The sequence below is a fragment of the Pipra filicauda genome, unplaced genomic scaffold, assembly GCF_003945595.2.
Source record: "Pipra filicauda isolate LSUMZ 115617 unplaced genomic scaffold, ASM394559v2 scaffold163_size1657671_pilon, whole genome shotgun sequence".
NCBI lineage: Eukaryota > Metazoa > Chordata > Aves > Passeriformes > Pipridae > Pipra > Pipra filicauda.
This window is the reverse complement of record NW_024104140.1, coordinates 67,735-93,314: the sequence shown is the minus strand read 5'-3', so window position 1 is coordinate 93,314 and position 25,580 is coordinate 67,735. Positions and strand designations below refer to the sequence as shown.

The 25,580-nt window shown below is 43.9% G+C and overlaps 1 protein-coding gene across 1 annotated transcript in view; it reads right to left on the bottom strand.

The window, feature by feature from the left end:
- The window catches only part of PSD3 (pleckstrin and Sec7 domain containing 3), a 94,375-nt gene that overhangs the window by 20,902 nt on the left and 47,893 nt on the right, over window positions 1-25,580 (bottom strand). The window contains exons 9-12 of the mRNA XM_027730891.2: window positions 17,091-17,134; window positions 8,893-9,086; window positions 6,418-6,488; window positions 326-483 (exon numbers count right to left, since the gene is read on the bottom strand). Of these exons, the coding sequence (XP_027586692.2) occupies window positions 326-483; window positions 6,418-6,488; window positions 8,893-9,086; window positions 17,091-17,134 (467 nt within the window). The remainder of the gene's footprint in view (window positions 1-325; window positions 484-6,417; window positions 6,489-8,892; window positions 9,087-17,090; window positions 17,135-25,580) is intronic.

The window sequence follows — 25,580 nt, the reverse complement described above, 5'->3', positions numbered from 1 at the left end:
AGACTGCCTTTGGTCATTTGCTTCAATGATTAATCACCCTGACTGTTATAAGTTTGTTTCCAAATTGAATTTCCTGCAGCTTCAGCTTCTAGCTGCTGCATCTTGTTATGACTTTCTCAGCTGGATTAAAAAGCCTTTTAAAACCTGATGTTTCTTTCTCATGCACTACATGTGCACTCTAATCGTATCACTACTTAATCTTATTTCTGATCAAATAAACAGATTGAACCTCTTAAGCCTCTGCTTTAACCTGTCCGGGCAGGAATTTACCCCTCCTTCAGCATTGCTTTCTCTCCTCAATAGGTGGCATGAAGAGAGCACTTACTGGGCTTGGAAAAGCAGGACCCTCCAATCTGCTGTTTTAAGCTTGAGGACATTGGGCTTCTTCTCATAGTCTGTTGCCTTGGATGCCAGCGCATGGTGCACGCTAACCGCGTTCTTCAGATCCTCCTCCGACAAAGCCTTTTCTGGCTTATATTCATCCTGCAGGAGTTAACAGGGGGGAAATGGCATCTTATTTCTGCACGTGCTACTCCTTTTTCCTCAACCTAGGGAAAAACCCTGTTCCACAGTTCACAAATAGCAATAAGGTATATGAACCGAATGCAACCTGACTTGAGCACTTGTGGTTTCTACTACCTTTAACATGTTTTCCTTTTTCTGGTTTGGTTTTCTTTTTTTTTTTTCAATCTCTTTCCAAGGAAGAGAAGTAGTTTTGCTACCTGCTTGAAAGAAAGAGAGGTAAACAGGAAGTATCTGACTATCACAACAGTTGTGGACTACCTGTCTTCATTTCAGGAATCCTTCATAACCAGCTCCCACCTCCACTGCTCAGCTCCTTGGGTTCTCAGCCTCCACTGCTTGATTTTAATTCTTCTCAAACAATACTTTGTATTCTCCTAGGCAGCCCTTACACACTGAAGAAGCCTCCTTATCAGTCTGCACAAAGCAAATATAGCAAACTCCCTTAAATCTCTCTACTCAGAGTCCACAAATGGCAAGCGCAGCTCTGTCCAGGGTTTTTGACACAGTAACAGTACCACTCCTAGCACCAAAAGACAAAAACGGGACTTAAACTTCTCTTGTGTTGCAAGCATCAGCCTGGAAGCAGTCTTTGATCTCCTGAGTGACAGAAGCTATATAAAGGCACAACCTCGGTCTAACCACAAGTTCTGTGTGAAGCTCTCATGACTATAAATGGCTTGGGAAAGCCAGGAACTTTTTCAAGGAAAAGTCATCCGCCAGCAGTGCTGCGTCACTTTGTTTCAGAAGGACAAGCCAAAGCAGTCTGTAATTGACTCCATTTCTCCCTCTTAGTACATCACAGACATCAGTCTCACCTGAAACACACACCGATGTGACAGCTGTAAAACAGAGGAATAACTCCCTGCAGGCATAATAACTATTGATCCTCCACTTGAACACAAGTTACAGGTGAGGTTTAGGAAGAAACAGAGTGCAGGACACAGGGCGTGTGTGAGGATAGCAACAGCCAGGGAGGCACCTGCCCTGAAGAGGAGCTGGTTAAGGTGCATGAATTCGTTTACAGGGCTTCTCTGGCAGCACACAGAACAGGACTGCAGCCAGAGGTTTCTACACTGCTGCCAAAGGTATCTGTGCTTTTGGACAAGACGGGCTGGGGCTCTCCAGGACGAGTTTCAGTGGATGGGGCATCACCAGCTGTGGTGACCACCTCTCAGGAGGCAGGACAAAGCATCCTGCTCCTCTGCCATGTCTCATCCTTCCTGACAGAGCTCCAGCTAGTGCAGGCCCAGAACCTGCCACTGCTGCTCAGACATTTCACATGAGGAGATGCAGCTATCCAGCAGTCCTGCCCCAGCACCACCTCCACCCAGGGCCAGACAATGGCAAAACACAACACAGGTCTGGTAAGCCCAGCAGAAAGACAGAGCACTACTGCACAGGTGACCAAAGGGCAGCCTTCAACCTAAACATCTGCAACATGAGGGGTGTTCAAGGGCTGGCAGTGGGCAAAGCCAAGTGTCCTTCCTCTCCCATGGCTTGAGACTCTGCAAGACTTGGAGGAATGTCTCTATCATGACGGATTTCATCTATGCCCACTTAGGGCATTCCCTAAACCTTCTTCAAGGAAGATCTGAGAATCCAGACTCTAGCCAAAAGACAATCACTGGAGGAGATTGTCCAAAGTTGGGCATATCTCCATCCTGAAGATGGAAGAGGCAAGGCCCCAGGTCAAGCCCCTTTCTTTATGGGTTCAAAAGCTAATTTATTTCGTGGTAGTTTTGGGGGAAATGACTGGCTCCACTGTCCAGGGAGACTGGGAAAACTTCAGAGCCAGGAAGTGAACTCAGACAGGCCTCAGGAACATGATATTCTGTCTTTCCTCAAGTTACTGCCTAGAGACAGTGTCAGCTATCACCTAGCCTGTTGCTGCCCTGCTTCCTCTGTGACTTGCATCCAGTGTCCACAACCTGCTCTGGTGTCTAAACTGTTCCAGAAAAACACCACATTTGGGCAGCCCCAGAAGCAATCCTGGCTGAGAACCCCTTCTTTCCGACAGACAGTGCTCCCGATAATCCTTCCTAATCCCACCAGATCAGTTAGCTGAAATCTACCTTGACAGCTGGGGCTCTGCCAGCTTCTCCAAGGGCGCTGATCAGCATACCAGAAATGTCTCCATGTCATTGGCCAGTCTCGGAGCAAGCTATTACGAACATGAATGTGCTGTCAAAATTCCTTCTCTAAAGCCTTCAACTCTTTACGACTGGTGGGGAATGCTATGGCAGCAGGAACATCCGTTTTCTCCTATGCCACCAAGCACTTGTTGGTGTCAGCATGGAGGCTGAGCTGAAATGGAAGGCAGCTCTCTAAAGTTAGACCAAGACAGTGGCAAGAAATATATACAGAGCCAGAAAGGAATTGTGGCCGCTCTGTCAACTGAAGGCTGATGTGAGTGCTGCACACAATGGAATGGCATGCTGAATTCATCTTTCTCGAACTCCTGGAGAATGACTTTCCCACATCCTGCTGACCCACAGTCAGCATGTTTCTAAATCCATTTTTGATAGACCAGAGAATGACATTTGTCTTTTTATCAGTCAGTGTACCGTGGGTGGATTTCTCCACTCAGCTGCATGTGACAGCTGCAAAATTCTCTTTCAGAAAGTCTCGTCACCGAACACGTTACATCGTTCTGGCCTTTCTCTATTTTTATTTTTTTTTTTTAATTTTTAACAGAGGAAATTTGAGAAAAGCTATATAAAAATACCCAGAAGCCTGTAACATTATGAAGTCACACATCTAAGAGAAAAGATGTCGTGAATCTCACAGAAGAGCCCGAACAAAACACGAAGGTTCCTGTCCAGCACTTCTTGCCCAGAAGCAATTTCTAGCAAGGAAGCGAGGTCAGCCTTATGTCCTCTTCTTGTAAACCTCTCTTCTGTATGCACATCACATCCCGTGCCAGTCTAGAGAACAGACATTCTGTCAAGCTCCTACTTTGCAATTTCCTGTTGCTATGAACAGAGGGCAGGAAATTAACCTTGGCCTGAGGATTCCCAGAGACAGGGATAACATCCTAAACATGTCAGACTTTTCATTTTATGTAATACTGCGCAGACACGTTTAGTTGGCTAATTGTGAATGCTTCCACTGAGCCTCTCCAGTGCCCTTTGGGCTTACTAATCCACAAACCATCTCTCTTAAAGCACTCATTTGAAAACAAAACAATATGCAGCACAGGAATTAGCAATGGAATAATTCCAGTGGGGAAAAATAAACAATAAAAAATGTGGGCATGGAGACAAGACTGCCCAGAAAAACTCCCCAGTGAATCTCCAGTGACCACCATTTACAAAACACTCTCAAACGTGGACTTCGACGGCAAAACAAGGAGAACCAGAATGTAAACAGAATGACAGCAGAATTGGGATCACACTGCCCACTGGGGGAATCACAGCTGCTACAAACAATTAATATTTATATTACAGTAGTGTCTTGAGGGAACAGCTGAGTTACAGATAAACAGAAAAAGCAATACTGCAGAGGTGTGTACATGTGTTTATGTGTAGAGAGCACCTGAACAATGAGATTTCTCTCTGTCTTGCTTGAATAGCACTCAGTGCAATGAAACCACCATCACAGACGTTATCTCCACAAATATACAGAGAGCGAGAGAGAGGAAAAATGTGTGTGTGCATGTGAATGCACCCTAGCCTACAGCACTCTTTAATCAAGAGACAAGACTACTGCCAAAGCTATGCACTTACACAAAAAAATCAAGCTGTTCTAAAATACTCCCGAACCTTCTAGAATTACTATAATTTATATTAAAAAATGTACATTACGAAAGGAAACAACAGATCAGAAACTTTTACTATAACCACTTGGCCTAGCTCTTATTTTAAAACCCTGGCACCCTCACCTCAGCTCCCTAACAGAGCAAAGTCTACTTAAGTGCTGAAGCAAAGCCCTGGTGGACCTTCTGGAGCTGAAGAGAAACCAGAGACTTTTTCACAGCTGCAGCATGTGGCTGAGCAGGGTTCAGAGGCACCCTGGGGAGGCTCACACCTGACCGCTCCTGGAACGAGTTACTTCCCATCACACCCTTCTGTCAACCTTTGACAGCACCTAAGTAAAATCCTTGCTTGTCAGTGTGCTACAGCAAGATGGTTTCAGCGCAAATGTCTTCCCAGATCAAGTGGGAGAACGTGGCTTTGCAGAGTACTGCCCTGTAATCACAGAATTCAAGTGCTTCGACAAGTGCAAAACACACAAATAACAAACAAGAACAAGAACTCCAACAATGCATTTCATTCCACAAAGATGCAGTCATATGTGAAATTACTCTCTTGCTCTTCAAAGCATGGAGAGTGAGAGTGGGGAGGGCAGTATTCTGTGGAAAATTTGCATGCTACATCAGCATCTCAATATTTTGTTAAACAGAAAGCATTTTAAACTAATATGCCAGTGAGACTCATAATAATATCTAATTAAGACTCTAAAACAGACAGTATCCTCAGTTCTTACCCTTGAAAGCTTATTAATCCCTCCTTAAACATCAAACAAGAAATTAATTAATGTATTACAAACAAGGAGCCTTCTTACTGCTTAGGGAACCATGCAGTCTTTTCAGGTGAACACTAAAGGTGACTTATTTGAGAAACTGAAGCAGGGGACTTCATTTCGCCCAGGAAATGGCAAGTACAAAGGTCACTTTAGTAAAACCTGAACCTGCTGCCAGTAAGAGGACTTGGGATTCAGCAGACTTGGTTCTAGTCTCCTGCACTGGCTTTGAGCATATCACATCCATCTTTCAGCCCAAGTCTTCCATCCTGACTGCAGACTGTTTTCTCTGTTCCAGGATTTCAGCCCTCTCAAAAAGGTACTGCACCCAGAGCGTCCACCTTGCAAACCTCAAGCTGTAATAATTTGATCCAAACCACTCTCTTTCTTCTCAGAGAATAGCCAGGTTGGTTCCAATGAAACCAACAACTTCAGAAAGCCACAGTAAGGGAGCAGGAAATGTACATGCAGTATGCAGTTGCACTCCTGACAGCTGCAAAACGTGCTGGAAATGTAAAACAGCTTTCAAAGAAGCATGCTTCTGCAATACAGAGCAGTCTGGACAAGCAGCACCTATTCCATGAATATTTAATCTACACTGGGGGGCAAAAAGCCTTAGCAACCTACTTAGCCGCTACCATTTATTTGATTTTGACAGCTCTCAGTCATATGTTGCATTTTATGTTCCAACAGTATAGTTAAAAATGTACTGTAATAAATTTAAGCTTGTGACAAAAGGCTTGGAGGGTTTCATTTGACTTTTTTTTTTTTAGACTTCTTGCTGTCAGGAAGCACATTTTGTTAGAAACCAGTCTCTTCTTGCTTTGGCAAAAAAAAATAGTATCCTTTTATCCTTCAGTTTTGCAATGGAACAGAAGCTGCAGATTCCTACCAAGGCCAAGCTGTTGTTCAATTGCTTTGCAGCTGGTCTTGCAGGCACTGCAGTGAAGTACACTATGAAAAGGTGAGAAAGGAGGACAACCTTACAGAAGGGGAAGTCATACATATGAAATGCAAAGTTAAAAGCACCCTAGAGGAATCTGTGCAAGACACAGAGAGGTGAGGCTGCCTTTGCTGGTGAAGCTGTCTATTTTTTTCAGCCGCGAGAGACAGCAACGGGACAGCAATGGAACAGATAGGGTGCACATGTGGATGGGACAGTGGAACTGCACTTGAAACTGTGAAAAGGGAGAGGGTGTCAACGAAAGGATTCATGCCTGAATGTGTGTGTAAACAGGGTGCAGGGTAGAGAGATCAGCTACGCTGTGAGTCGGAGGGAAAGGAGCCTGGAGGTGGGTTGAGAGAGTGGAGAGGATGCCTGCTGCTTTATCCCTCTTTAATTAGTTTTCAAAAGACAGTGATTTCCCCTACCTTCTGCAAGTACAGGACGGTTCCCTTCAACACAGCATAAAAGGTTTTCCAGCCTCGCTTTCCCCGGGGAGCTGCAAAGAAAACAAATGAAAACCCATTTAACTCAGATCCATTTTTACACTTTTTCTAGGCAACAGGAGAGCTACATTAGTCCTGTGTTAAACCTCCTTTGTACTATCCTTTTCAAAGGACAATGCAACTTAGCACAGTGCCTGCACATACCTGCTGTGAGAGAGAGTAATACAACAACCCTGACAACAGCCCTGGACTGGATCAGAAAGGGAACAACAGCACTGCAGAAAGAAGACCACAGACATCCAGTCTTTGTGTACTTGCAGGTAGGCAGACACTGCCCCTACACAGCTAGGTCTGAGTGCTGCACTGTGGTACTTTTCAGAAAGAAACACTCTTTCTCCATGTCACAGTAGGCTGGCTGGCACTGCTCAGGACCTACGGGACACTGCTCAGAAAGCAGTGTCTCTCAAGAGCATCCTTTGCCTTACTGGTGCTGCACACCCAAGTTGGCATTTAGAAAGGAGAAGGGTGCCAAACAGAATCCTAAGGGAAAACAGCCCACCCCTCAAGAAACCTAAAGTCAGTTACAGGTTGAAGAACATAACAGAGACAACATATCCAGCCCATGATTTCCTAGAAACAAACAGTAGGGGAAAAAAAATTTCAGCATGAAAGCTGAAGGATCCGGTTTGAAATTCAGCCACAACAGAGGGAGAGAAGGTACAGCTGTATGGTCACAGTGCCAGAGACCAGAAGCCAACAGCTAAGCTCTCTCTCCACCAAGCACACACCAGCATCCAGATATATACATAGCACTGCCCTTACACTGAAACTAATAACCCGTGCACAACTAAAGTGTGATACTCAGAAAGGCATCCCACTCTGATCTGAAGAAAGCAAGTGATGATGAAGAGGTTACAGGTCCCTTGCTCTAGAGGTTAATCATTCTCATTTTGTATAACAGACCTTATTTCTAATTGCCATTTGCTCAGCTCAGCTTCCAGGCATAGGCCCCTCTTACATTCCTCTCCTCTAAGTGCCTAAGTGCTTTAGCCCTCCATACTCCTTTCCTGAGAAAAACATACAAGCATTCTAGTACATCACTTCCTTAAAAATCCTGCACAAGCTGATCTCTGCCCTCCAACAGCTCTATTAGGAAATGGAATATGAAAAGGTCTAACTAACTTTAAAAAAAAATTTTTGTTTTGTTTTATTTGCCACTAGAAAGCCAGGATGCAACTTTTTTGAGAGCTTCACGACAATGAGACAGACCTCTGAGTTGTACAAGAGCTTCTGAAAACATGGCCTTAATTACATTACTCATAAAAGGGTTATGCCCAAAATGAGCAGTTCTGATACCTATAATTAAAGAAATCACTTAATAAAGGCAACTAGATACAATTACTTATTAAGGTTAAATAAGCAGACGTTTAATAAAGAGGAATCTATTCAGAGCATCCAGTCATCACAAAGAATGAGGTCAGTTTGATTTTGACATGTCTGTCTGGATTTATTTGTCCAGCTGTCAGCTTCCATCTTGAAAACACCGACCTCCAACTGTACCCTCTAAAATATACTAGCAAAACATGGGAACACCAAAGAGCTTCGCCTAGCTAGGAGAGACTGGCAGCTACAGGAAACCCATCACAAAGCCAGAATTTGTCTTCAGGATTTAGCCCAACAATGTGAGCAGGCAATCATCAACCATTATCAGGGAAAATACAGATGCTCTGAGTAACCACGTTGTTTCCAATACCAATAGAAAACAAATGAAGACACTCAAGGAACAAAACACACACAGGTGAATCAGAGGCCCTCGATAATTAGTGCACCACCAAACAGAAGTACTGAAAGAAGGAAAGAGGATAATTAAAGTAAGAGACGCAGCAGGATTATTACAAGAAAGGGGCAGAGAGGAACTGCATGGTAAAAAGCTGGCTGCTGCCAAAAGCTGCTGCACTTCATTGGGTGTCTGACCTAAGGCTGGGAAGGCAGGGAAGGGAATGGTTACAGCATCTTCCAAGTAGAGGTGAAGAACTGCCCTCCTTTAAAGACAGACCCAGAAGGGAGGGGAGATTTGGAACAAACTGGTGTCACGTAAGGAAACGGAGAATTACCAAATTACTGTGGAACAGCTACTGTAATTCACTTGAAATTGTTTTCCCTTCTGTAAACCACGATATTAATTTTCTTTTAGCGCAAAAAATTCACATTGCTTTGCTGTATCACATTACTTATTACGCTCATGCATTAGAGCTGCTGCAAATGGGACTAAGCATTGTAAATCCTGGCCTAACAGTGAGAGTGTGATAATCCAATTGCTGTGTTGTTTGTTATTGCTTCAATTTCCCCTAATGAAGCAGCAGCACTATTTGCCTTGAGAAGCACATGGGCTCATTGGTAAGCAGCACTGTGTAGACATAATAAGAAAATAACACCTTAAGAGTGAAAAATACTCACTTTTCTTTCCGTCCATATCAGCATGGATTTTCCGAGCCAGAAATCCAGTTTTATACACAGCAGCATTGGGGTCATGGGGGATATCCAGGAATGGGTTATTTGAGTTGCCAATTCGACTGACAGCCTTTGTCTGGCTCCCATTATCCTTTTCATCTGTACCATCGGAGTGAGACTTTTTTTTCTCTTCTTCATCCCTTAAAAAGCAGTGAAAATTAAGCATAAACTATGGACTGACCAGCAAAGTTTCCTTTCAGCAATTCTTGAATGCTCCTTGTCAAAACATACCTCCCTCTTTATAGGGGGCCTTTTTTATAGAAAAGCCTAAATACATGTTATATAAACGTAGTTGTATTATAGCAAAGCTTCAGGTCACCTTCTTCACCAGCACAGGACACAGAAGCCAGATTTTCAATAAAGCCCAAGTTTCCATAACAGTCTCAAAAGATAAGACTTCAAGAGTGTTCTGTGTCCTCCCACATCACCTATTTTTAATTCCACTTATCTGAGTGCTAAAATGGGAAATATTTGCCTGCTGGGCTCTCCTGAAAATTCTCCAATTTCTTCATGAGTTCATATGTAGATGAAAAGAATTAGATTACTGCAGATCACTGTGGCTTACCCATTAACTTAGTATATGAAATACAGACTCTACCTCCTTTTCTTTATTTTCCTCTACAGACTAGCATAAAAGTAGTAATTTAAAAATAACAACTACTCTAGGTGAACTACATTATCTGTATTTTGGAAACAAAATGCTGCTCAAAATGTTACTTATGAGGGCAGTGTATTCAACATAGCTCTTGGGGACAATAATGCACCAAGTTACAGGCACCACCTGACTAATAAATGCCTTTTTGCTCGTCACAGGCAAAGGCTAAAAGGGACTCAACAACACAGAAAACAAAGGGCGTCAATCACAGGAGTAGGACAATGGTTTTCAGAGAACAGGCCACTGAACATAGGTGGATGGTGTATCTGGAGGAACCACAGCTAGTGTCAGATTACAGAGCAGCCCTTCTTCCTTCTGAGTCCTTTGAAGTCCACGTACCAATTTACTAGGAAATGTGTATAGTGGAGGATGAAGGCTGTAACTGGAAAGTCATGGCAGCAATGCTTCTCCTAAGACCAGTATCTGATTGAAAAAAAATATTATTATCATTTGAGCATAATGGTGGCTCATACTGACAACCTACTGGGGGTGGGCTTCAGACTGCTGTATCTCACTGGACCCGGAAGATTAGCAGAGAGAGCAAACTCGGGCAGACCTTCCAATCACATGTACATGTTCAAAGGCACGTATTAAATGAGGATTAGCAAGGCATATGTTGATTCAGAAGCTCCTTTAGGAACACTCTGCTACCATGTCTACTTATGGGAATGACCATTCAAAGAAATGTCCTTCGAGAACTGCAGGCTAGAGGAACAATCTTTGTTATTCTGAACTCTGCTGAAATGGAGGCTCTCTACAACTTCCTGAAGGCAGGCTGTAGCAAGGTGGGGCTCAGTCTCTTCTCCCAGGCAACTAGCAACAGGACAGCAGGACATTGCCTCAAGCTGCACCAGGGGAGGTTCAGGTTGGACATCAGGAGGAATTTTTTCATTGAAAGGGTGGTTAAGCATTGGAATGGACTGCCCAGGAAACTGGAGGTGTTCAAGAAATGACTGGACATGGCACCTACTGCTATGGTCTAGCTGACAAGGTGGTGTTCAGTCAAAAGTTTGACTTGATCTTAGAGGTCTTTTCTGAACTAGATGATTCCAAATGAAATGATTCTATGATTCTATGAAATGGTCTTCTGGGGAATAATTTAGTCTAAGGGGATAAAAGTACATTAGACTGGACAATAAGGAAACCAAATCCAGAAACACAGAGGCTGCATCAGTGAACTCCACAGTACCAGGGTATGTTCCCAAGCATTTGACTTTGATCACCTCATATTAATTTATGCTTGGCATAGTCTCAGCCCAGCATACTCCCAGACACCATTCAGGAATCAGCACGATCAAGGACCACCCTAAGAAGGACCATCCTAACAGGCAGGGTGGAAACAAGTGTCTCCTTTCAGAGGATACAACTTTTCAACAGTGTGGATACAGATGCTACACATTGACATTTGTCCCCAGAGTCACACAAAGGTGCTAGACACTTGATTTAATTGTAGAGATATAGTCAAGGAGGTGCACCATAACTTCATGGTGTTGTCTTGCAAGGTCTCCTGATTAAGGGGAGCAAAACTTTCACTGGAAGACCTGATTCCTGCAAGGGAGAGTAGTCCTTGCATCTTTTAGCCTACTGATGTGTGCTCGCCCACTCCAGAACAGAAAGTTCTGCAAAACTTTTCACTGGTCAAAGCAGTAAAGGACTTCTTCATGCATGCTTTGGTTGAAGCCCTCTCCCAATTAAAAAAGCGTAGGCATTTCTGACAATTTTGTTTGCCCCCACCCTTCCTGTGTCTACTACCCTCACAAGCTGCTGGCAAACCTGAATCATCATGTGACATGTGTTTCTTAGACATATGTCCATTTCAGAAGCAAATTCTCTCAACACAAGTCTGTGGCACTTAATCCAGACTAAAATCTCTCAAAGGGCACAAGTACTCAGGCTGATTTGTCACACAGAAGTGCCTTGTGAATTCTGGGATCTCAGCCAAGGACACAGTGGATTTCTCCTTGTCAGCAGAGACCTACTGCAGTAAAAGGCTTAACATTTTTTTGGAATAAGCTCTCTCCTTTGAGCTATGGGAGAGAATTATTGTATACTGATCAACTGTCCTGTTGGAATACACCAATGCCCTTAATCAAGCACCCCCAGGTGGTGTGATGAGCAACCCTGGACAATCCTGGACACCACTAAGTGCTGGGAGCAGTGCTCTTAAACTCAGCACCTCTGGGGCAGCTAATAAAACATGAATTCTTCAAAAGGCAAGGTGGACAAAGACAAAGTAGCATCTGTTGTCAAGACTGCTGGTAGCATTGAACAAACCTTTAATTGATCTCCATTGAACAAACCTCCTTTGATCTACCATGAAAATGGGACATCCTTGAGACTCAGAAGATTTAGGCATTTCTGAGAGCTGCGTACTCTGACAACACGCATGAGGTCAAGATGCGCAAGTCAGTCTGCAAAGACTAGAGGAGCTAGAGAGGCAGGAAGGACTCATTACAAACAAGAAATGTATGAAACCCAGAGGATCTGGGATTCATTTTTTCAAATACTCCATGTTGGTTCAGTGGTCAGGCATAAGAAGAATGCAGGACGATTGGGAGGACTGTCAAAATAGCAAAAAAGTTCAGCTATTAGCCTATGCTCAGGTGTTCTCCAAAGTTAGCTGAGTAGGTAAATCCTGGATACTCTTTACCAAGGATGTAACAATTCAAGTTTACTGCTCACAAGCCTTTAGGGTACACTTGCAAGGAAGAACTGAGAAAATTCAGCAGGCCTCTGGGTACATGAACCTGAAAACTGATCTTTGTTTGAAACCCTGGCCTGTGGGGGATCTGCCTACCTCCCCACCCTCAGATGCCTCTCACCAACCATTCAAGCCCTGTAACATCCCCAGCGTGAGGGCAAGAGTCAGTGGGTGGGGTCTCTGTGCAGGTATGTTCAGACTCATGGATGGGATGTAGTGTCACACAGGCATAGCTCAGGTCCTTTTTAAGGGCAAGACCGGTGCCTCTCCTTTCTATTTCATATAGAAACTAGCATAATCCTACTGCCTTTGGCAAAAAAAAACCCACTATGGGTCCAACACACCTTTCAGTAGCCAAACATCATCATGAAGGTCCACTTAGGTTTGCAGAAGTCTTAAGAGATTTTCTGCCTTTGATCAGCAGAGGAAGATCATTCCCGGCTCTGGAATCAATTCCTCTGGTGACCCCTTTGTGACGACTGGAAAGGGTTGATAGCTGTGAAACCTCTTGCAGGTCCCACTTTCTATCCACAGGAAATTGGACCTACAGTGTCTCTGTTCTGCAGGGTACCGGGGACAAGAAAAGACCTCAATACTTATGGCACATGATATTTGCAAAGTGTCCCAAAACAAGGAGCTTCAGTTCCACATCCCTAAGCCTGTCTCTTTGGAAAAGGACCTGCAGACAGAGCAGCAACCAGCACTCTGGCTGCCCATGAGAACCAGCAGACCAAAGCCAGGATCTGCTTGCTCTATCACTCCAAGTCAGAGTATTGAAACAGCAATGTTTTCCTTTCCAAACACATGATTGCTGACAAGTAGAAAGAGTTTGCCTCTTATTCTTAAACACACAGATTTTGAAAACTTAAAAATCCAGACATTGCCATTCCAGTGAAAAAATATATTTTTTGCCTCTCCCCAGAAAGACCCTATGCAAGGAAGTCCCATTTTTGTATTCTGGGAGAAAAGTACCATCCAGTTCTCTTAGTAAGAAAAATATTACTGTATTCTCTGTGGTCTGATTTGAGGGTCTGCCTTGGAAAACCTTGGAGTCACTATGCCAGAAAGATGGAGCCAAACCCTTAATTTTTAAAAAGCTGCTTTGTCTCTGCATTTGTTCAAATAGCAAACTGACATGGTGTGGCAAAAGGTCGGGTTCATTCATTTAAAAATTTTAATTGAAAAGCAATTCGGATCTGTAACATATGCATCTGTGGAACTGATAGCATCTGTATCAGGAAAGTGACTTGAAAGAAGTTTTGGCAATTTGGAGGGAAGATTACCACCTGCCCCCCCACTAAAGCAAAAAAAGAAGCTGCAAACAGGAAACATCCTCGAACTTGGGAGACAAAGAGTTAATTATAATGGGGAGAAGTTTCTCAGTTTGACCTAGAAAAAGATGAGCTTCAGCACAGATGTCTTTATAACCACCTTGATCTCAGCATCACAGTTTGATTTGGCAGTGTCCCTTTTCCACTATCACTATCTCAATGACCTGTTTTGTTTTGGCTGAAAGGAGATAATTTTTCACTGTAGTCCAGAAAAACAAAAAAGAATACACCATGTCCATGTCTAAACTTCTCTGGAAAAAAACCTTTATCATCAACTAGCAAAAAATCAAGTAATTCTCCTGAAAACTATACTGTTCTGCTGTGAGAAATCTTTTGGGATACAGCTGGCTCAAATGCAGCCATTTGGCTTTAGCAATTTTGTAAGCAGTGCTTTGGGATTTTGTATGTTAATTCTAGATCACCTATTTTCAGATGATGATTTTATTATTCCTATCACCTTCAACAGGAAACAGACATAGTATTACAAACAATGGAGAACAGTAGTGTTCACCACCACATTTCCATGTAAACATCATGCAGACAGAATATATTTAGCTCTGGCATCTTTATAATCAAATTGATTTTTCTCTTCCAGCTTAAAGATGATAATGCTCAGTGTGAAAGCAAAAGGATGAGAAACATCTACAAAACTTGGGATACAGTATTATGGACAATGAGACTGAAGGGATGTTAGGAGGCTGGCCAATCCATCTCTAAGGCTGGATCCACTCTTCCTAACCCATTCCAGACAGAATAACCAGTTCACAAAAACCTCCGATGAAGGCACTTCTGTAGCTCATCCAGGCAAACCTGTGCCCTGGTTTAAAAGGCTTATTGCTAGCAAGCGTCTCTAAAGGTCGATCCCAAACTTCCCTTGCTTCAAATTTAAGCCCATCCACAATGGATGTGAAGAATAATTCACACCTTTGGGACGTGCAGTGCGGAGCAGAAGTGTGCTTTCACCAGTTCAGGGTAAATTCCAGGTCAGATCTCTTTATTTTACGTATCATGGTATGTGATTCACTTTTAACTTTGTGGAGAACTTGAGCCTGGCACTACTGCAGAAAAAGAACAGTAATACAGTTCTCTCTTCAGAGCTGTACTTGTGCTTTCCTGTTCATAAAGGGTAAATGAATACTCCTATTGAAAGTCTCTGAAGCACATCTGCTAAGGTGCCACTTTTCTTGACTACAAAATTGGAGTCAATGGTAGCCTTTTCTTTGCATGGGCTTTGGATCAGACTATAATTCTCCTGGAAATGCAGAGCAAAGCATTTAGGATGATGATACGCCTAGCTCACAACTAGTAAGATAAGAATCAAGGTAGCAATCTTTCCCCCTCTTCTTTATCACCATTACCCTCCCCTGCCTATGGACTTATTGATAGCCACTAATCCACCAAATAATATATTTCCAGAGCAGCTCTTAAACCTGTGTTTACCTTGTAAGAGTCTTAGATCCTCAAAGGGATTCTGGCTGAAGGAAAGGCATTCCTTCAAAATGCCAGCATTGCAAGGGAGTTTATACTGGGTTTTGCAGACTTATCTTCACCTCTGACTTACCTCTCACTTCTTCCCCTGCCAAGGGCATCAGGGAAGCAAAAGAATAATCTTTGGAAGGGAGAGTGGACCTTCCTCAATCCCATCACAGCAAAACTGACCATGTTTCCTTCCTATTCAGGTCACAACAGCAGAGCAAGAGAGTTATGTGCCTCCTCCCTCTAGCTCAGGCAGCCACAGGGCTCCTTGGGGTTATTACTTTACACCAATTACATCCCTCTGTAAAAGTGAGGAGAAACATTTTCACACTCCCTCTTTCAGCTAGTACTCTCAGCTCTAGAGGTAAAGGCACAGTCTCTTTGACCATGCCCAGAATGAGTTTTGTTTCTCATCATGGAAAGTAATTGTCACATTAGTCCCAACCATCTGTCAGTCTCAGACAGGAACAGACAACTGGCCTCTTTGAGCATTCCACTGCGAGAAGGTGACTTTATACCTACCCAAAGTCTTATTTAAGGAAGAGTCTGAATTCTTCCTCTTCCAGCCTGCTTGCAATTTTCCCCCAGATAAGGGACATGGACTAGACTACGTAAATGCCAAAGCAGTTACCACCTATACAAGAGAAAGCTATCTCATAAATCACCTTGACTGAAGTTCATGGGACCAGAGCCAGTCCTGAGCCAGTTCCCACCTGGAGGCTGCCCAAGCGTATTAGACACGGTATGGTTTCCTGGCAAGAGCTGGAGGAAAATTCTGACATCAAGAAAGTCACACAATGGATTCTGTTGGGTCTAAAGTACCTGTGACAGGGTCTGGCAAACAGCTCTGATGTGACATGGAAGATTCACACGGCGTGTTCCAGGTCCAAGACACAGTCTGGGAAAATGTCTCCCACCATGATTTTTATGATGCTCATCAGAGATGGCTCTTTTTGCTGATTCCCCTTAGCAGCACACCTTCTTTACTATTCTGACATTGCCTAACAAACATCTGAACTGGGACTGCAATCCCGGTTGGAACCAGCAGCCCTTTTTAAGCGAGGCTGCACACCTTGACAAGAAACTCATTTGCAGATCATGAACTTAAAACAAGGAAGAGTGGAAGCCAATTGGCCTGCAAGACCTATGGCTGTTGCTAGGACTTCTAGCACAAAAGGTGCAGCAGCATGCACTCTAAACATATATTATTCCCAAGAAGGTGAGGTTTCAGATATGTAAATACGTGCAGGGAAATATTTTGTACAGGCAAAATAGATAGAAAACAGCATTCTTCTATTTTACACCAAAATCTGCAAGTGGCAAGATCTAAAGGAGACCCTTCTACTCTTTGCTGGCATAACTAGACCACATGAAACCTGAGCACAGGCAAATGTCAATTTAACACAATCTGAAATAGAAGCTTTTGCTTGTCTGCAGTATTTCCACAGTTAACAAGTGTTCGCCTGTCAAAAGCATGTAAGGATTGGGGGTGATATCAGACTTTGTCCAATTTATCATCTTTCATATTAGGCTGTTGTCAAGTTATCCATAGTTAATCAGGAGACAAACCAAGACAATAAACCAACAGCAGGAAACTCAATCCAAGACGTGTGTTTCTATTCAGCAGTTCTGACACAATGTACAGAAAGATAAAGGGAGAAGTCAACTTCTGTTTTATTTATGCAGTCATAGAACAACAGAGGATTTAATTTCTCTCTTTTCAGGCTGAAGTTTCCTACTAAATGAAATGTCCTCTTTCCTTACAAATGTAGTTGGCTCCTATCATTAACAACTCCCCTTGCTGGAGAAACAGATGAGGCTGAATTGCCAGGTCATTCATTACCAGAAAATCAAACTCATTATGTAAACTGGCTATCTTCTACAGGCTTTGGAGCCCACACAGATGGTGTCATAGGAGGTATAAACAGATTACTATACAGGTACTATTTTTAAACTCTTAATTTCTACACAGTATACTTACACTGCCCATTCCAGCTTCTCATTCTTGATTGAATTGTAGAGGGCCTGCAAAGGGAGAGAAATGAGATGGAATTATTGCTTGACCCTTATCACACATGAATACATTGAGGAAATATACACATATGTTGAGGAAAGGTACCCAACTAATATCAGCAAGCAAGCTGCCTCTGACCAAGAAAGTACCGTATCTGCTCACAGGAATGCAAAAATGTAGAGCGGAAATCTCACCTACGGAAAATATCCTAAATGCAGGTTTTGAGACTACAGTCATTTCCTCAAGCAGGTTTTTAGGGTTCGTGGTCTGTGCCTTCTTAAAATAGGAGAATCACAGAATGGCCTGGGTTGGAAGGGACCTTAAAGACCATCTACTTCCAACATCCCTCCCATGGACAGAGACACCTTTCACCAGACCAAGTTGCTCAGAGCTCCATCCAACCTGGCCTTGAACACTTCCAGGGATGGGGTATCCACAATTTCTTTGGGCAATCTGTTCCAGTGCCTCACTAACCTCACAGTAACGATTTTTTTCCTAATATCTAATCTAAACATACTCTCAGTTTGAAGCCATTCCCCCTTGTCCCGTCACTACATGCTCCTGTAAAAAGTACTTGTAAGCTCCCTTCAGGTACTGGAAGGCTGCAATTAGGTCACCCCAAAGCCTTTTCTTTTCCAGGCTGAACAATCCCAGTTCTCTCAGCCTTTCCTCATAGGAGAGGTGATCCATCCCTCTCCTCATCTTGCTGGCCCTCCTCTGGATTTGCTCCAACAGGTCCATGTCCTTCCTGTGCTGAGGGCCCCAGAGTTGGATGCAGTGCTCCAGATGGGGACTCAGCAAAGCAGAGGGGCAGAATCTCCTTCTTTGCCTTGCTGGCCACGCTGCTTTTGATGCAGCCCAGGACACAACTGGCTTTCTGAGCTGTGAGTGCCCATTGCTGGGTCATGTCCAGCCTCTCACCCACCAGCACCCCCAGATCCTTCTCAGCAGGGCTGCTCTCAATCTGTTCATCCCCAGCCTGTGCTGATACTGGGGGCTGCCCTGACTCAGGTGCAGCACTGTGCACTTGGTCTTTTTAAACCTCATGAAATTCCTATGGGCCCACTTCTTGAACTTGCTCAGGTCCCTCTGGATGGCATCCTGTGCTTCTGGTGTGTCAACTGCATCAGTCAGCTTGGTGTCATCTGCAAATCTGCTGAGGCTCCACTCAGTCCCTTTGTCTATGTCATTAATGAAGACATTATAACACTGGTGCCAATACGGACCCCTGAGGGAAACCACTTGTCACTGATGTCCATTGGGACTCAAGAAACATTGACCACTACACTCCAGATGTGATCATCCAATCACTTTCATATCCAACAGTCCTTGAAATTCAAGGTTCAACTTAATTTCTGACACTCAGTGAGACCTTTTTGTCATTTACTTTAATGGGGGCCAAGATTTCACCCTATCGACTTGCCTGTGAAAACCTGCTAAGGAGCTCTGTACCAAATGCAAACAGCCAAAGGGCATTTCTACCAATTTGCAGGCATTTTGCTTAATTTTCAGATGAGGCCTATCAAGAGATTTTAAGACCACTGTGCAGGAAGAAAGCAAAAGAAAGAGCTAGTATTTCTCCTACCATGTTGCCAGCAGTCCAGCAGAATTAGACACACCTCCATTTTTCTACACAAGCTCATGCTGATGCTAGTTGCCTGGGGTCACCCAGTATTTTTTATTAGATGCCACTATGTTTCTTAACTATTTGGCCAAAGCCCCCTTCTTATTCTTTGACTCATTCTTATCTTCCTACTATGATCAAAATATCTCTTACATTTTGAGCCAGAAAACTACTTCAAATAAAAGGGGTAGTGGCTGCATACTTTCCCCAGTTGCTGCCCCATTTTTTCAGAAGTAGCATTTTTTTTCCCCCAGCTGGCTGAATGAATTTTTGAATTCATTCAAAATGAATTTTCCCCCCCAGCCAAAAACCTGGCTCGGGGAAACACAATTGTTGCTCTATGGCCCAAATGCCTACAATATTGGGTCACAACCTCTGAAAATGAACACCTGCTCTGTGCAGTACTGCATTTTATGAGATTTCACCGCTAGGAGACTCTCCAGGGATCACTGCAGCCAAAGAGCAGGACACATGAAAGCAGAAGTCCAGACTGATACAGGAACAACAAATGCCCCAGGCTTCCGTCTCGTGAAATGTGACATGTGTTTGTCCCAATCTCTACTAATAAGTCAGATTCCCTCTTCCTTCTTTAGGGAGTAACAGACACTAACCCAGTCATATGGCATACGTTTGACAAAGGACACAGTCTCCTATAGAGCATCAAACATAGCCTGCCAGAAAGTCTCTGCTATTTACAAAACAGAAAAAAAATCCTAGGGAGTATCCACAGCCTGGGCAGTTGTATACAGGGCATATTTGGTGTGTCTACCGAGCATGTTCACGGAGACCTCAGCAAGGAGACCTCTCAAGGAATGCAGACACATGAGTTCTCATGCCTGTCCTCCAACCTACATCTCTGGCAGAGACTGCTGCCAGGCTGCACACCTGATTCTGGACTCACCAGCCTTTTAGAGCTGTTTTATGTCCCTTCTCCAAAACAGTTTATGCTTTAACACTTTCCTGCTGTCTACTGGGCACTCACATGTTCCAGAGAAGTGAAATTTCCCCCTGCCATGTTTTGCAGCCAGCAGCGGACGTGTACAGCACAGCACCTGCTCTACCATTTATTTGATGGCTGTTCCCCAAGGCCCTGATTCAGACAGCAGCTCTTTTCAGCAGACATTTCTCCAGGGTATGACTAAATCAAACAAACTCTGAGACAAGCACCTAAATGCTTCACAAGCTGATCAGAGATTATGGCGTGGTCATGACTTTCACTGCACTTAACTGGCTGCAAGAACAGCTTTTATTAACTCATGTTTTCTCTCTGGGAGATGAAAAAAAAAGGAAAAAACCTCTAATTTAAAACACTCTTACAGTTCGACAACAATCACCACTTCTTACCTGCTAGCCTGGGAAGTGCTTGGAAAATTAACTGTGCAAGCCAGAAAATGGGAGGCTCAACCACAGCAGGGAATGCTAGAATGAATACTGTGTGGGTCTCATCTTCCAAGATGGACTGATACCACCTGGAAAGGGGAAAGATTTTCTATCTCTTTTGGCACCCAAGGCTACTATAGCCAGGATCCAAACCCCAACATATCAACCACTCAGCAGTGTCTGACTTCAAGTCTTTGAGTTTTTAGTTCTATTACCCAGAATGCAAAGACATACTCCTTAACAGCTTACATCTTTCCTCTTTCTCATAATTGCTGATCTCTTGGTCCACCACACCTGAGGCCCAGTATTGCTGTTAGCTTCTTGGAGAAACAAATGCAGTTTTGAAGGCAGAATAAAAGAAATTGCTGCATAAAACAGAACAGCAGGCAAAATCATAGACATCTTCCTTATTTTAACTCCAGTGCTCTTTCTTACAGCTTCAATTTGAACCTTAGAAGATTGCAGTGTAAAAAAAGATGAGATTTTTCATGTGTTTGTGGAATTTGTTTGTATTTCTTCATAAACTAGGCACGAACCACTTTCCTTTTTAAGTGGAAGGCTGTAACTCTTTAAGAAACTGCTGAATCCCATCCCCATTTTCCCTTTGGTAAGCAGGTAGGACAACTAAAAACCCAGATTTTCACAAGGCTCTCACCAGTTGGTACTTTTATTCCAACGGGAAGGAGAAGCAAAACTATGCAGAGAACGCTTTTGAAAACTCCTGTTTATTTTATAGAGCTGCCAAGAAAAAAAAAAGGTCACTCGCCATCCTCACCTTCCTCAAAACCTCATCACATGCACAAACCACTGGACCCATTTAAACAGGCTGCTCTTGTCACCTGCCGGCTTCCAGCTATGCTGTGAGTCACCCTCTGCATGCAGAAGCAGCGCACAAAAGAAAGGCACAAGCAGGTGAGCACAAAGAGGTAGCAAATTACCCAGATACCTATCTTGGTAAATCGTCTAGGAAACAGCCAGCACAGGGTCCGCAAAGCCTGGCCAGCAGGGTCCAAGATGATGAAGAGGTCCCAGAGCACTGTACAAGCCCTCCCCTCAAAAGGCAACACAGGGCTATCTCATGAAGCAAACTACTGACTCTCTGTACGCACCAGCCATGCAGAAAAGCCTGCCAAGAGGGAAAGGAATGCACCCACAGGTGTTTTTTATACTTGCTCCACACACAAAGGAGGAGCCAGAAACACCTGCCATGAGCAGGAGAATAGGCAAAACCAAATCCAAGTTCAGAGAGACTGCAGGGATGACCCAGACTGTCTTCTCTAGTTCTTGTCTCCCGTGCTCTTTGCTCGCAACCAATTCCCCTCTGATTTCTGGAGTTATTGTCGGGGAAAGGATCATCTGATTATTACAGGATATAGCCTAGGTGGGTTTTAATGCCCCAAGGACAGGGATGCACTTGTGCTCTCTGAGCCAGGTCCCTGCCACTCTTCCCTGCTACCAGTGGCAGAAGTCCTGTCTGAGTGAACTTCTTCACCTTCAGCTGATAATGGCATGCTTGATCCCAGGCAGCCAAGGAAGCCCTGGACGCGCCTCCGGGCAAAGACATACTCAGTCTTTGCAGTTAGAAGTTCAGCATCTCCCCCAGTCACTCAACACCCATCCACTGGCTCTGCCCTTCGGACCAGAGCAGTCAGCCAGGCACCAGCCCCAGCTCCTGCCATATGTGCTTCACTGGAGGGAGGAAAAACAACTAAAATAGTAGAACCCTACAAAAATAAAACAGGTTACGGAGGCAAGAGATACCACACATGTTAGGTGTCTGAATCGAGTCTAAGAGGTGTTAATGTGTTCATCCTTTGGACCAGGGCATAGCTCTGTGTCATTGCCTTCTGCTAGGTTTGGAAGGGGTGTAACACACTGCTACATACCACTCCTGGTTTGCTGTATAGGTGACTGCGTGAAGGTGGCCCTCCCTCAGAACTGTTGCTTGCATACAGATCTATACTACTTCACCACCTGCTGTTTGACACCCTCCCCCAAAATCCAGATCTTGACATTTTCTCCTGTCCTCGTGCACAGATCTGTAACACTTGGCAAGGCGAGGATAAGGGCTCTGATCATGGAGTGTCTGTAGCTCCTCGCCAGACTCAAAGCCCACATGCCCCCGATTTCTCACGCATTTCCCCCTTCTGATGAGGATGCAGCAAAGGTGCCAGAATAGTACCCCCAAAAAGCCTGTGCATTAGTGCACAGCATGGCGTGTCTGCTGATATTGTTCTCAATTCCAAATTCCACTGGTTTGTACAACAAACGTTCTTCTAACAAGCCAGCATACATTATTCATAAAACAGCACAGAGCTGTTCAGCAGCATATGGAACCGATGAATGTTGTTTTGGTGTGGGTGGAGATAGGGTTGATAGGAATGTTTTAGGGGGAAGGAAAGGAGATCATTTCACCCAGGGAATTTCAAGTGCGTCACCAACTGGAGGAGAACATTTCTAAGAGAAACTCCTCTGTTAAAAATCTGGTTTAGATTTTTAGAGAAGAAGGAGGGGGAGGGGGGAAAGAAAAAAAGAAAGGAAAGATTGTGCCAGATATATCATCATAAAACAGAAAAGGATGGTTAGCTGGGGCTCCTGAGAGCCAAGAAATTAAAACCACACAAGAAATGCGTCCTCTGCAAAATTGATACACAGGGGTTGCTTGAAAAGATTTGTTCTGTACTTACTGGAGTGTTTCATCAATGTTAATGTAAAGGCAGCATATGCATTACTGTGGATGAACAGAGAAAAGGTTAGAGAAGTGTTTCTTGATAGTGGAGCACCTACGCAGCCGATTTCAAATTATTTTATTGGCCCTGTGCATTTGCAGGCAGGAGAGGCACTCTTCAATTCAGTCCACGGCTGTGGGAAAAGAGTGTGCCAGGAGAAGAGACTGCTGAGCACACTGGGTCTAACAGACGATCCTAAGGTCTCACCTTGCATGCAGTCTAGATTTGAGCCTACTCTCCAGAGAACAAAGGTACATCAATTCACAGTATCCTTTTCACGAGTTCTCCTGCTGGCCTGAGGCTGTGATACTTGCCTGTAACACACACCCAGGATGCATCACTTAGTGGACCTGCACACATACAGATGCATGTGGATATACGTATGTGCACAGAAGCACTACCTGATGTGTTTCAAGGCAATGATAGGTACTTGGGCTACCCCGCTTCTCTGACACTGGCAGCAAGCAGACCTCATATGCAGGCACCATGTTGGTGCTTTGTTCATGCTAGTTAAAGCATGAGGATACATAATAGAGGCTAGCTAAGCAAAATAGGCTGAGTCACATAAGAGAAAAGTAACAGAGGAGTATGTTTCTGAGGCACAAATGGTTTAAATCTGTCTCCTGTTCAAAGCCAGCTGACACAGTCACAGAAACAGGTCTTGAGCATTGTAATCACTTTCAATGGGGAGCAGATAAAATACAAGGCAGTCCAGACATAAAGAGGGAAACACACCCATATAAATAAGAAGAAGACAAGTCTACAAACCAAATCCTACTTGAGACTAAGGGCAACTACATGGAATCAGTGCCCAGAAAAGCCCAGCTTTGAAGTGAAAACAGTTCCTGAGAAGTGATGCACAAGCACACACACACTGAGTTACACTGATAAAAAGACCTCCTTTGCCATACTACACATTAACAACTTCCAGCTCTCTTCCACCAACACGACAGTACCAAAGAGGCAAAACTCAATTATAAATCAGTTCTCTCAGTCAGGGACATCTTAGCAAAATAGATGGGCAGACAAAGATCAGAGGGGGGAACAGACAGATGAAAAGAACGGGGCTGTCCAAAATCACAAGATGAATCACTGGCACAGCCGCTTGTCATCTTATCAACCAGGCAAGCACCACTGACAGGAATGCAGGGACCTTCTCAGCCCTCCATAACACAGCTTTTAGAGGTCTTAGATGCTCCACAGACACAAAACCCTTTGTATGAAATAAGGAAACAGCACAACAAACTAAAACAAAGCTGCAGTGTGCTTCGCAGCTTACTGAGATAGGGAGGAGAAGAAGTGGGTATCTCTCACAGAACAAGCTACAGCACTCAAGAGGCAGAAATGTGAATCCCACAGAGGAATGAACAGAGAGCTTTCATTACTGCAGTAGTTAACTGTGTCAGACACCATCCCTGGGAGATAGTCTCTGCCCTGAGGACATTACACCATGCATGCACAAAGCCTGGGAGAGGGAACAGAAGTACAGAGATTAAGTCATTCACCCAATGTCAAAAGACTCCCGTTTTCACCACATACAGGAGACTGCTCATGCATAAATCCTCCCACCGAATACCAAATACTCAAGCAATTATTCCCATGCTTAGGGTGAAAGTGATCACAGGAGCAGGGTGCCAGAGCACCTGCAAGATGCAGCCTTTACTTTGATATTTGTTGGACAAGCATGTACTGCATCAGCAACAGCCCGAGAATGATGGCCAAGATACTTCTCTGCCACAACTCAGCAGCACACTATTTCTTAGATATGACTAATAAGGTCCTTAAAACAGAGGTTCATTAAATTGAACTGGATAAAATGCTTCATTTATTTGTTTGCAGTACTCTGTCACTGAAGTTATGCAGGTGAGGCTCTGAAATGCCATACAACCTGTAAGCTGGCAGTGAGTGATCTGCTAGGAACTACTGTGCAGCGCTGAGGTCTTTTCACCATAGCAGAGGACGTTTCTCTCAGAACAGACAGGAGACACACAGAAGGGACAGTATGGGAAGATCCATACCTGTGCCTGCTTGTTTGCATGCACACAGACACATGGTTAAATGTTTGGCTGATGCTTTGAAATATTTCACCCTGATTCAACACACCTTTGCAAGTGGTTATATCTTTTAATCCCAAGACAGAATCAACTGGCAGCAAGAATGAAATCAGAGGCACATTTGGTCATGCCGCAAAGTTCATTCAACCCTTGGAGACACGGAAAACCTTTGGGAAGGAAACAGCTATTAAAGGTCTTGCCAGGAGTTCCTGGGTGCCTCTCAGTTACTGTGTGGGAGCAAGGAATGAGGGAAAAAAAAGAGATGCTGCATGAAGTGAGGGTGTTTGCTTAGGAACTGAACAACTGGGCTGGGCTGAGTAGGGAGATGCTGCACACAGTCACTGTAGCAGATGGACATAGCCTGGGCTCCAAACCACTACAATTCGTTAACATATTCCTATAAAGCACAAAGTGACACCTTCCTAATAAATATTTCACAGCAATATTTAATTGTGCATGTAAGTGAGATAATATTTTCACCTAGTACCCACAACTACTGAACCACAGAGCTTTAGATAAGGAGCAAGAACTGTTTTTCTATAGAAAACAATTCCCATTAAACAGATAATCCCAAGGACATCACTTGCCAACTCGGGCATCTTTCCCAGCATCAGAGCTCTGATTAGCATTGTCACTAGCAAGTTTTCACTGTTTACTATTGCATCAAGCT